The sequence below is a fragment of the Syngnathoides biaculeatus genome, chromosome 15 (genome assembly GCF_019802595.1).
Source record: "Syngnathoides biaculeatus isolate LvHL_M chromosome 15, ASM1980259v1, whole genome shotgun sequence".
NCBI lineage: Eukaryota > Metazoa > Chordata > Actinopteri > Syngnathiformes > Syngnathidae > Syngnathoides > Syngnathoides biaculeatus.
Window position 1 is genome coordinate 25,709,552 of NC_084654.1, and position 12,487 is coordinate 25,722,038.

The window sequence follows — 12,487 nt, forward strand, 5'->3', positions numbered from 1 at the left end:
GTCCTTTTTGTTAAAATGATTGTGAAACTGCACCTGACATTTTACAAAATGTCAAAAATTCTGAATTGAAGTCACTCACTATTTCAAATGTATTCAATTAATTACTGTTGTACGTTTAGAACTCTTTTTTTTTTTTAAATCTGTATCATTTTTCCATCCACCCAACCATCCATTTTCTTTGCTGCTTTTCCTCACGAGGGTCCCAGCTGTCGTCGGGGTGCACCCTGGACCGGTCGCCAGCCAATCGCAGGGCACAGAGAAACAAACAACCAATCGCACTCACAATTTTAGAGTCTCCAACGTTTCCGGAACGAGGGAGGAAACCCGAGAAAAGGCACGCAGGCGGGGCCGGGATTCAAACCCCGGTCCTCAGAACTGTGAGGCAGATGCTCTCACCAGTTGCCACGCTGTGCTGCCCGGTTGAAATTTAAGCGCTCCGATCCGATCTGGAAAAACGTCACTCAAATGTTTGTTTGGTTTTAATTTTCTAAAAAAAAAAAAAAAAAACGGGAATAATTTAGAGGTGGGAAAACGACGTCAATATTCAATGAAACATTTTGCAGGTTTGGACTTTCCGCGGGAGGAAAACGTCGTCACCAGCGGACGCTCGGCCGGAGCCGCGGCCCGCCGGATTTCGTTTGCAGCTCGTCGTCCATCTTGTGCGCTCGCTGACGACAGGAAGCGTCATTGGCGTTTCCCGTGTGGAGCGCTCCCGTTTCTGCACACGGAGGAGGGGCGGCGGCACCCTCTGACATTTTGTCAGCACTGGAGCGGGGGCCGGAAGCCCCGCCTGCAGTCGAGGGCCTTGGCGCCGGGCGGCTGCGCCCGATTCCTGCGCAGCTCTTCTTTGCCCACGACGCCGCTGAGGCGCGAGTACGCCGCCTTGTACTTCTTGTCGAAGGCCGCTGCGAGGACGGCGGAGGCGCGTTAGCGAAGCGCCAAGGTGGGGCGGGGTCACGAGGCGAGGTCACTTACCGGCGTGATCGTTGCCCATGGCCGCCAGCGTCAGGAACAGGAACTCTCGGTACACGCTCCTGGAGGTGCGGACGCAAACAACAACAACACGCCAAAGCCCGTCAAGACACGCACGGACACGGCCAAAGCGGCGCCTCGTCCGACCTGCGCAGCGGCGGCGCCGACGCGTGCTGCGTCTTGCGGACGGTGTCGAGGAAGAGCGTGACGGCCTTGTGGACCTCGTTCATGCCCACGCAGCGCAGGACCTCCTCCAGGAAGGACAGCGTGAACGGATGGTTGCGGCGGCGCCGCCGGAACCTCGGCACGGGCACGCCGCCTGCGTCGGCGGGGTCGGGGTCAGCGGAGGGCGGGGCTAGTCGTTCGCGGCGTGGCCAAAGTTACTCACTGTGAAGACGCCACAGCACGTAGAGGGGGGGCCACGAGTCGGGGTCCGGGCTCAGGGTGTCCCACAGGAGCCGCACCCTCACGCGGGCGCCCTCCCGCTGCCGCGACAACGCACGCAATGCTAAGTCGCTAACGGCGTTCCAAAACTTTTTTTCCCCGTTGGACCGATGACAACTGTCGGCGAGACAATTTTAGCCGCAAAAGCTCCCATTTTGGCCATTGGCTCTGTCAGGTCCCAAACGTGACTTCCGTCCACTTTCTTCAGGGACACGTCGTCGTCATTTCCAATCAAGAAATTGCGACAACGCTGTTTCCTTTTCGACTTGCACTTGTGAGCAATTTTCCAACGTCCCGTTTCCCTTTGGCGGGAGAATCCCGCCAACAGTTGCCCACTTTTTGCGGCGGCGTCCTACCTGGGCGGGCTCGGCGAGGAGGGGCAGCAGCTGCAGCAGGTGGCTGGGCAGGCTGAGGCGCTGGAAGAACCACAGAAGGTTCCAGAAGATGATGCAGTGGCTCTCCAGGAACTGCGGCTGGCCCAGCACCGCCTCGCCCTCGTGGTCCAGAAGACTTTCCAGCTCCTTCCGCAGCACCAGCGGACTCACGTACGCCACCGCCACCTAGAGGCGGGACAACGCCCGTCAGGGGTCGCATTTGCCCCCTGGAGAGACGACGACCAATTTCGTCCACTGACGAGTCACTTCAGGCTTAAGGCGAAGGTACCGGACCAAATGGACTTTTTCTTGTTTTTGCCATGTAATTCTGTCGCTATGGTGCCCGAGCCAAGGTGGGAAACCTGACTTCAGAACGCCTACTGGATGTGGTCCGGTAGACCCCTCCCTGAACGACCCCCGACAAGTTCTTCTTCACGTACCGCGGCTGCGCCGTCGTCAGTGGCGGCTTCGTCGCCGTCACACGGCGGAGGCGCCGTCCGCCCTTCGTCGGCCGTCTCGCCCTCGGCGTCCCTGGAAAGACCCGGTAAAAACAAAAGCATGGGTGAGCCCGCCCGCCCGCCAGCACGCCACGGCGGCCCGTTACCCGCCGAGGGGTCGGAGGTCGCGGATGTTGGCGTTGAGAAAGGGGACGAAGGGGGCGCCGCAGAAGGGGCAGCGGGAGTTGAGGTCGGAGTCGTCGGGCGTCCACCCGGCCATGATTTCCTCGTCGTACACCAGGAAGCCGCACGAGCGGCACCGCGAGCAGCTCGACATGGAAACCTGCACGCACAAGTTCCACAGTTTGGCCCCCGCCACTCGCGCCCGCCCGACGCCGGCTCACCTCGATCCCGGCCCCGTCTCGGCCGACGTCCCAGGAGTCCCTCGCCGGTCGGGGCCCGTCCGCCGAGTCCGCGTCGCTGGCCGGCGACAGCGAGCTCTGCCCGCGTACAGAAAGCCGGCGTTGGCTAACACCAAAAGCCTTGCGAGCGCGCGGCCGGCGCCTCACCTCCGAGTTGGCGTTGGCGAGGCGTTCTTTGGCCGGCAGCGTTTCCGCCACCCGAGACCGTCGCTGCTCCGAAGCTCCGAGTCGGCGCTCCTCCGCGCTGGCCGCGCGGCGAGCGCCCGCCCGCTGCCGCGTGGGCGTCAGGAGTCGCTGCAGCCTCCCCGCCAGGCTCCGGCCGGGCGGCGGCACTCTGTCGTCGCGCTCGCCCGCCGCTCTGAGTGGGGAGAGGCAGATTTGATTGGCGCTCGGGCTGTCCTGGACAGCCCGAGCGCCAATCACGTCACGGCGAGGGCCCGCCTTCCCGCCGCGTCGTATCCTCCGTCGTCCTCGTCTTCGTTGTCGTCCGCGTAGAAGCTGGACAAGCAGATGTCGCTGCGACGGACCGGGACGCCGCTCGGGGGCGTCGCGGGCGCAGCCGAGGGGGGCTTAGCGGACAGGCGGTCGTGGCGCCCCGACTTCCTGTTACTGGCGTTGGCCGCTGCGGACACAAAAGGTGTCGGGAGCTTTCCTGGCGTCGTAGAACGTTGGGCTCCTCCGTTCACCAAGCGTGCGTACCAAGCAACCGACCAACTTCTTTTGGTCGAAATTTCAAAGCTCCTCAGACAAACGCGAAATCGGATTCATCGGCAAGGCCACTGACGGGTGATTTTGCAAAGGCGCGGCACGCATTTCGTCGCCTTACGTTGCGCGGGCGTCTTGATGCTGCTGAGGCTGCTGCTCTTGGCCAACGAGCCCGTCAGAGATTCGTGACTGGAGCTCTCGCTGAGGCCGCTCCAGCTGGCCTGACGAATCAGAGGCAGCCGGGGGCGGGGCCCGCGCTCCTCCGTCGCGGCTGCGTGAAGGAGAGGACGAGGCGCCAGCTAAGACGGCGGCGGTCTCGTCCGGAGCGGCGGCGTCCCCCACCTCGCAGTTTGAGGGGCCGCCTGAAGAGGGCGACGGCCAGCACCGCGTTCCTCAGCTTGGCCCAAAGCAAGCGTCCGCTCCGATTGGTCGACGGCCATTTGCTCTCCAGCACCGCCTGAGCGCACACACAAAGTCACGGCGGTTGTGTCCTAAAACGGCTGCAAAGGGTTCAAATGCGGGCGCACCTTGTTGTAGTAGCCGTACGTGATGGTGTTGGGCGTGATGCCCGCCTTCTTCATCTCCAGAAGGACGCGCACGGCGAGCACGGGCTGCCCGTACTGGCCGCACAACTGCATCAGGATCCTGTAACACACCTGAAACGCGCGCACGTTAGGGCGTGGCCGCCGTAATTAGCGCCGCTGTTGTCATGGCTACCGTCAACCTCGTGGTCACCGCGGCCGGCGGCGGCCCCCCCTCACCTCGTCGGGCAGCAGAACCTTCCGGCTCTCCATGCGCTTGAGGACGTCGTAGGCGGCGTGTAGGGCGGGCACCTTGGCGCTCTGCGCCCGCACGAAGGTGGGCAGGTAGGTGAACCACAAGCCGTACACGTGACCCAGCAGGCACTTGCACCACAGCTCGGGCGAGCCGCAGCACTTCTGCGCCCGCCGCTGCGCCACCTTCAGCTCCTGGCGGGCGCCGGACAGACGTCGGACGGCGGACGGCCTTTTGCCCCGCCCCCCCCCCGCAGGTTTGAAGGATTCGCTCCATACTCGGGCGGGTCCACCGGCAATTCTATCCATTTACTGAGCCGCTTATCCTCACGAGAGTCGACCCAGGCTATCATTACACCCTCAACTGGTCGCCGGCCAACCGCAATTGTGTTTCCTTCAACGTTTCGTTGCAAATTCATTTTTGTGATGCTTTTGCTTTGATCTCTTGCCATCCATCCGCTTTCATTTCATTCTTCTACTTTTTTCTTTTCCATTCTTGACATTCTATCTCCTCCCCTTTCATCTCCCATCCAGACTCCCAGCAACCCTTTACAACTGTCAACGAGTGCGGCGCCAACTAGCTAGCGGAGACCAATTCCTCGTTGTCTTCCTGACGCACTTGGTGCCGATTCAATACGAGCGGCAACTAGGAGGCAGCCTGACCTTTGGCCTTTTTCCCCCTCACGTACCTGTTTGGTGCGCCTGGGGGCGGGGCTGCCCGGGGCGCCGCCCTTGGCGGGGACGCTCAGTCGGTCCAGCGGCCTGTCGAAAAGCTCCGCCCTCAAGGCCGGGAACGTGTCGTAGCTGCGCGGGCGACCCGGGCAAAAGAAGAAGAACAAGGAGGACGCGTGAGGGCGAGCGCGGCCGACCGGCGTCGTCGTCGTCGTCCGAGGGTCACCTGTAGCGGGCGGGACACTCGGATCCGTCGTCTCGAGTGGGCTGCTCAGGCGGCATGATGAAAACTGTGCGCTCGCCGCAGAGACTCTCGTCCACGTCCACCAGACGGACGTCCTCCGGCTTCTCCGCGTCCACCTGTGGGGTCGCCCACGTTAGCATCGCAACATTCGACGCGAAGACCTCGCGTGGTCCCGGGGCTCGATTCACGTTTTGGTTGTCTTTTGGATGAAACCCAATTTTTGCTAGATTACGCGCGGAATTCAGAGCTCCCCCCCCCCCCATCCCGTAAAGTTTTTGGACAACGTCTCCCCGTGAAAACCATCCGACGACGGCCGCCAACGTTTGCTAATTTGAACGGCTCTGCAGACCGACCTGCTGGCTGAAATGTGAAGTGAAAAAACGCCGAGCGCAATTCTGGAATCGTTTTAGTGCTCATCGGCAAATTTGTTCCGCTCATCTTGACCTGGACGCTAGAGCAAATACTTCATTTGAGATATTTCTTCAAAATACTGAAACTGCCCCCCCCCCCCAAAGGTATTTTTTTTTTCTTTTCGCTGACCTTTTGGACGCACTCGTCGAAGAACTCCAGGCAGGCGTGGCGGTCGCTGACGAAGGAGCACTCCTCGATGAACTGCGTGAACATCTGCGTGCGCGTCAGCTGCCCGAAGAACTTCAGCTGGGTGCGCTCGCGAGACTTCAGGAAGCCTGACGGGAAGCCACACGTCATCTCGCCGACGTGCCCGTCGGGGCGTCCTCGGAACAAGTGACCCGAAACGAGCGCGTTCCGCAAAAGCAATCGGCGTGCGTCTCGCATCCCGATTTTGGAGCCAGCGATGCATTGTGGGATCACGCAGACGACAACGCGGCTTTTGTCAAAATAACACATTATTTCTCCGTGAAACTCCTCAATTCACAGCACGGTTCCTAAATAGCACGAGACGCGGTCGCCCCAAGGAAGCCCCTCGAGCGACGTGGCCGTCGTTCGGCGGCCCCGAAAGCGGCGGGAGCGCACCCTGCAGGTTGAAGAGGGAGCTGCAGTCGGTGGCGGTGGCCGAGGGCGCCTGCGTGATGGGCAGCAGGAAGGCGCGGTAGCCTCGCAGCAGGCAGCTCATGAAGCGCAGGAAAGCCTCCTGGATGTCCAGCTCCAGCTGCTTCTGGCGACGGTACATCTGGTCGAAGTCCGTCAGCAGGAACTCCAGCGTCGCCTCCTCCTGGCCCGGAGAGCAAACTGCCAGCGGGCGCCGGACGTCGCCGCGGTTCACTTTTGCAAAGCCACCGAAGGAACGGCGTCGTCGGGGACCTACTCTGCTCCAGGGTCTTGTGCAGCTCGCTCAGCGTGTTGAAGAGGGTCTTGCCGGGTTTCCGGGGTAACGAGCGCCACGACAACGGCTTCCTGTCGTCCGACCTGACGCGCGACGGGAAGGAAATGCGAGGCCGCCAAAGTCAAGCGCCTTCACGCTCGCTCATTATTGAGGCAACTACTTTCAATAAACAATACAAAATTCAAACCCAAAACCGGAGCGTTCATCAAAAAGCACATCGAGGGTTTGTTTCTTCCTCCAAAGTACGACGCTACAAACAACCGCAATTCCAATGAAGTTGTGTTCAATAAGAACAAAATCACATTCGGCCTACACTGAATGGAATCCACTACAAAGACCGCAAGATATGTCACGCTCAAACGGACCATCGTGAACTTCAAGTTCGATGGTTGCGACGGGTTCCAAAACCGCTCATTCAGGTTGACCACAGAATGACGTCACCTTTACTTTGGACAACATTCATTGAGAAATGCGGAAGCGTTCCTGCTTCGGCTGTTCAACAGTCCGGGGTCTCCGTTGTCGTATTTCACGCTTCATCATGCGCCACGGCTTTTCAACGGAACACAGGTCTGGACCGCAGGCGGGGCCGGTCTAGTACCTGCACTATTTTACTCCGAAGTCACACTGTTGAAACCCGTTCAGAAGTTGGTTTGCATTGTCTTGCAGAAATAAGCAGCGCCGTCCTTGTTGGGGGGGGGGGGACGGGGATATATATATATATATATATATATATTGCTTGGATGGCAGCATTATGTTTCTCCAAAACCTGTCCGTACCTTTGAGTATGAATGGTGCCTTCGCAGATATGTACGTTTCCCACGCCATTGGCCCATTTCATCACAGACGCCGGCTTTTGAAATTTGCATCCGCATAGACACGACGTCCCCAATTTCCGAAACAATTTGAATTGTCGACTCGTCGGATTGTTTGCTAAAAACAAAGTTTATCCGTTTGAACGTTAAGTACCTTGTCTTTATAGTGTGTTGAATTCAAAATTGGTTGAACGTGACTTTCAAATCCTCATGTTCTGTTTTCATTGATGCTTAACATAACGTCCCCACTTGATTGGAATTGGGGTTGGCTATAGGAAATGTTGACGTTAGCCAAGCGACACGACGCAGTTTGAACAATAAAACCAAAAGTTAGATACAAATTGGACCGAAGTTGTAATCATTCAAAAAGCAATTCAAGATGAAACGCAATCCCACTCTCCACTCACGGAACGCCCGCTAAAACCTTCCCTCCCGCTGCCGTGGCAAACTGCAGTAATTCTGTCAACGGCGGCCCCGCGAGACACGCGCCAACAAGTCGCACTCACTGGAAGACGGCGTTGGTGTCCAGGTCGACGCAGACCACGTCGGCGGGGGGGTCGTACGAGTCGAAGTAGCTGGAGTGCACGCCCACGATGAAGGGCACGGGCGCCAGCAGCACTTCGGCCATCTGGAGCGGGCACAGCGGGATGTACGGGCACAGCCAGCGCAGCGGGAACGTCATCTGCGCGCAAAAACACCCGGCGCGTCACTGCGCGGCGGGCGGAGCGCGGCCGACGGAAAAGCGCTTACAGAGACCAGCGCCTCGCTGACCGCCGTCAGGACGTCGGGACGCAGCGAATGCAGCAGAACTTTATGCTCCGTCAGCACGGCCAGCAGCAGCGTGCACGCGTTGCCCGGACCCAAGTTCTGGAGGAGCTTCAGGAAGCTGGCGCCGCTAACCCACAAGCACACCCGACAAGGTCCTCTTTTTAAAGGCGCCCGCCAGCCACTCGCCCGTCGACTCACCTGAGCGGCAGCGGCGACGACACGGGCTGGCACAGAAGAAGGTTGTCGTTGGGAGAAAGCTGCAACAAAGGCGCAGGCACGCGCGTCAGCGCCTCGCTTTCATCCGGGGAAGGCCGCGGGAGGCGCCGTCGACCGACCGGGACCAACCTGAACCAGGATGCGAGGTCGCTGGGGGGACGGGAAGGGGACGTTGTGCATGAAGCTGGAGATGTGCCTGCCGTCACAACAAGAGCCAAACCGTCGATGACGTCGCACCACACCACACACCCCCGACGGACGGACGGACGGACGGATACTTCTCGAGCGGCAGCACGTGCGGTCCGGACACGGAGTATCGGTAGATGAAGGTGAGAAACTTCTGGAAGACGTGGAAGAAGGGCCAGTGCGAGAGCACGCAGATGCTCTTTTTGGCCTGCAGGCCGCGGTCCGGGATGGGCCGGCGGTCCACCACGCTGAGCAGGCCCAGACGCAAGCTCTGGCGCTCTGACAGAGCCTCCCTGGGGAAGGCCTCGTAGAACTGGATGGCGGCGCCGTACACCTGCGTCGGGGCCCAAACGCCACTTGAAAATCCGCTCCCGTGACCGCCGGGAGGATCGCCGTCTCCGTGACAAAAGGGGACGCTCGGTGGACTTTGGGGCGATCGGGAATTGGTCACCGTTGCCGAGTCCTGAGCATCTACGGAAGTCCTTCCGTGTGGAGGACCCGAACTCAAGTCGTCAAGTCAAGTCATCCGATCTTGACCCGGTGGTCAAAAAAGGTCAATCTCAAGTCCCCAAAAAAAAAGAAAAAAAAAAAAAAGGATTCCCACCTTATAAAAGTGAAACGACGTGAGCGAGTAAATTCCCGACTCTCTAAAAACTACAAAAGAATTTCTGTCACCCCGAAACAATGAAAAAAAACGAGTCATCGTCCTTTCAACGCTTTCCATTTGTGCACAACTAGCCCAAACATTTTCTCAAACATACTCGAGATGTGGTTTTTCCTCTGCGAGCGAGCCCACCTTGTCCCCGCTGGCCGAGGTGAGCACGAAGGTGGAGAAGACGGGCAGCTGGTACTTGGCGTCGACGGGCCAGCACTCCAGAGTCACGCCCATGGGCAGGCAGAAGACGGGCACCGAGTCGGGCAGCGGGAAGGAGTCCAGGTCGTCGGCGGGGTAGCGGCTCAGCAGACCTGAAACCCGAGCGAGCGCGATCCGAACGGCGCCGGGTCACGGCGGGGAGACGACGACGGCGGCGGCGGAGGCGGCTCGGCGTTCGCTCACCGGCTTCGTAGACCAGCGCGTTGGCTTTGGCCACCGCACGCTTGTAGCACACGAACACGGCAGGACCCCACTGCCGAGACACGGCGGTCAGGCGGGATCGCTAGCCGGCGACTCGGGAGCGGCCTCACCATGCCCGTGTTGAGGTTCTTGTCCACGCGGCTGAAGGTGTGCGGCGCCGCCTCGCCCTTGCCCGGCAGCAGCACGCCGATGTCGGTCACGCCCAGCGAGCGCAGGCCCCGCGCGTCCGGAGCTCGCCGGTACGTCAGGAAGACGCGGTGCGCCGCCGGGCCGGCGCCGGAGCTCAAGCTGGCCGAGCGGCTGTAGGGCGTGGTCTCGATCACGTACCAGCCCGCCTTGGGCCGCTCCTTGCCCTCGTACAGCACCCTGAGCGCACCCGCGACATTCCAGCTCACGGCGACCAAACGCCAAAACTCACGCGTCACGTGACCTCAGTGCCGCTTTCTGGTCGGCCCGGCGCGACAACAAACAAAAAATGACGTCACGCCAGGACGAGCACAAAAAAAAAAAAAAAAAAACCTCGAGGAAGCGGCACAGCTAGCGGTCGTCGCCACGATACGCGGGGGCGGCGGCGTCTCACCCGAGGTCGAGCAGGGGCGGCTTGTCGCGACCCCTCCGGTAGCAGAGGTAGAGGCGCGGGTTGTTGATCAGGCCGGCGCTCAGCTCGGCCGAGTGGCCGCCCAGCGACTTGTCGATGCACGTGAAGCCCTGGGGCACTTCCTCGCCCAGGCCGCGGGCGATCACCGCCACGTCCGTCACCGGCTCCGCCCCCCGGCCCGGCCCGCCGGCCGTCCTGGCGTCGTCGTCCAGCGGTCGCCGGGGCCCGGCGGGGTCCAGACCCGCCACCACGAAGTAGTCCACCAGCTGCGGGCACTTGTCCTCGCTCATGCCGCCGGCGCGTCCGCCTCCGCTCTGCTCGCCGCACGACAGGAAGTCGGGCCTTAGCCGCGCATTTGCATAGTCACGTGATTGTGATTGGCTGACAATCTCCTCGATTCCTTTTTTGTTTGTGCTCAAACACGACAAATAAACGGACGCATTAGTTTCTGGGGGGACTCGTCGACCACGTTTTCGCATCAGCGAGGGGCACGAGCCGCATAAGACCAATATTCAAACGAACGCCAGTGAAAATTGTCCTCCGGTTGTGCGGGCGCAACCGGGCGACCCACAGAAGGACTGCGGAAGGAAGTGAAAGTGTCAAACAGGAAGGAGGGCATCAGGTGTTTCCCGTTGGCGCTCGCGTGCAGTGAAAGTTGCCGCAGGAACTGGAAAAAGTTCTTCCTGAAACTTCCTCTTTACTTTGAGCGTGCGCGGGAATTTGCGTCTTTAGTGATGACGTCGAGAGTGGAGTCACGTGATCGGTGCGGGTCAGAGTTCACGGCTTTCCATTGGTCCCCATCGTCTTTGCTATTTTTAACGCGTGTCACGTCAATCACGATTTAGTGTACGTACAACGATGCAAAAGGAGCCTGAATGTCTACCAGTACAGCGACAGCGCGCGAACGTCTACTCCGTCATACGTGCGTGACGACGACGGCGGCGGCGAGCACCAAGACGGAAGGACGCCAGGCGAGCGCATCTCAACCTCCGGCGCGGGTTCCGTTATCGGACAGCAGCTGACATCTCCTCGTCAAGTCGCGCTCGGTGACATTTGCTCGCTCTTCGGCTGACATTTGACGCGCATCAGCGCCGGAAGCGGATGTCGTCTCTCCGATCGGCCCCGCGGCCGGAGAAGCGACGAGACGCGTCGGGGAAAGAAAAAAAACAAAAACAAAAAAAAAGACGCGCAGGACGAGCGAATGAGCGAGCGAGCGCCGTTACAAAGCGGCAGCGAGCTAGCGCCGTTTAGCTAGCCGCGAGAGCTTCCGGGAGGAGGTTTGGGGTCGCGGCCCGGCGAGTGCGCGTGTGGAGCTCGGCTAACCTGCTCGCGGTCGCTGCTCGGTCGGGCGCAAGACGGCGACGCTCACGCCGCCCTCATCGGCTCGCACGGGACGTCCATGTTTGATGTGGCCCGGGCTTCCGCTCGAGCGTTTCAAAATAAAAGGGGACGGCGCCACATTGTCAGGCAGCGGGAAGTGACGTCACGCGAATGACGAGGAGTAAGTGGATGACGTCGGCGATATTTTCACACTATTTCCGTTGGACGTTGGTGCAACACGGATGATGGCGGCAATATTAGTGAGGAAACTTTTTTTAAACTTCATCTAACAAACGCTGACCCTCCCTTTCAAAATAAAAACCCCAAATCAAAGTTTTGTGATTTTTTTTTTTTCTTTTTCTTTTTGTTTCATACTTCGGCATGTAGTGAAGAAGGAATTCGGAGTTCTGCTCAGCTTCTTCCTTCTTTGTCAGGAAATATCCGCCCCCAAATTGACAAAGTCATCCGGAACTGAGCACGTATTGACCGTATTGCTTTTCTGGTGACTGCCGACTTCCCGAAAGTCATCGTGGGTCACTGATGACGACACGGAGGCGGCGGTGACCTCCGCTCGCCACGTTTCCAAAAGCGCTCGCTACGGATACGTTGAGAAAGACGCTCCCAGGGCAATCCGACTTACTGGCGGAAAGGAAATGCACCGGTCGTAACAGTCCGTGTCGGGGTTCGGCACCCGACTAGGACGAAAACCGCACTGCTCGTCCTGAACCCGACATGTGACTTCCTGATGGCCCCCCCCCCCCTCCTCTCCAGCCTCAGGCTCTCCTTACCAGGGAGGCTGAGGAGCGTGACCCCCCCGCTTGTAGTTCGGTCCCACCACCGAGGAGCCTTTTAAACATCCCGCTGTTTTCAACCCAACCTCGGAAATTGGAGACGCCGCCTCGCACGACGCCGACTGCCGGTCACGTCCTTCCAGGTCTCACCGTCACTTGAGCATTGAAGCCCCCCCCCCAGCACAACGATTGAGCGCTCTCGAGCACCCGCTCCGAGAACTCCAGAGAAGGTGGGTACTCGCTCTCGAGTGCTGTCTGGCGGAACGGTCAGGGCCCCCCCCCCCCCAGCACAACGATTGAGCGCTCTCGAGCACCCGCTCCGAGAACTCCAGAGAAGGTGGGTACTCGCTCTCGAGTGCTGTCTGGCGGAACGGT

At 59.8% G+C, this 12,487-nt stretch overlaps 1 protein-coding gene across 3 annotated transcripts; it reads right to left on the minus strand.

Annotated features, from left to right (window-relative positions):
* Positions 1 to 486: 486 nt before the first annotated feature.
* Positions 487 to 11,621, minus strand: LOC133513697 (DENN domain-containing protein 4B-like). Of its 3 annotated transcripts, none has more exons than XM_061844692.1 (29): positions 11,325 to 11,621; positions 9,984 to 10,343; positions 9,514 to 9,769; positions 9,386 to 9,455; positions 9,125 to 9,294; positions 8,421 to 8,662; positions 8,272 to 8,338; positions 8,125 to 8,183; positions 7,909 to 8,053; positions 7,665 to 7,840; positions 6,329 to 6,429; positions 6,037 to 6,252; positions 5,584 to 5,729; positions 5,026 to 5,159; positions 4,817 to 4,931; positions 4,116 to 4,322; positions 3,882 to 4,010; positions 3,697 to 3,811; positions 3,476 to 3,625; positions 3,091 to 3,271; positions 2,797 to 3,007; positions 2,632 to 2,727; positions 2,395 to 2,570; positions 2,231 to 2,321; positions 1,773 to 1,976; positions 1,361 to 1,457; positions 1,120 to 1,291; positions 976 to 1,034; positions 487 to 905 (listed from the first exon to the last, which is right to left on the minus strand). In XM_061844692.1, exons 2-29 carry the CDS (start codon positions 10,289 to 10,291, stop codon positions 760 to 762), a joined length of 4,239 nt encoding a protein of 1,412 aa, XP_061700676.1. In that variant the 5' UTR covers positions 10,292 to 10,343; positions 11,325 to 11,621; the 3' UTR covers positions 487 to 759. The 3 variants fall into 3 exon arrangements, with proteins under 3 accessions (XP_061700676.1, XP_061700675.1, XP_061700674.1); XM_061844691.1 differs by having other exon boundaries at positions 9,984 to 10,315; positions 11,325 to 11,615; XM_061844690.1 differs by lacking the exon at positions 11,325 to 11,621 and having other exon boundaries at positions 9,984 to 11,312.
* Positions 11,622 to 12,487: the final 866 nt, after the last annotated feature.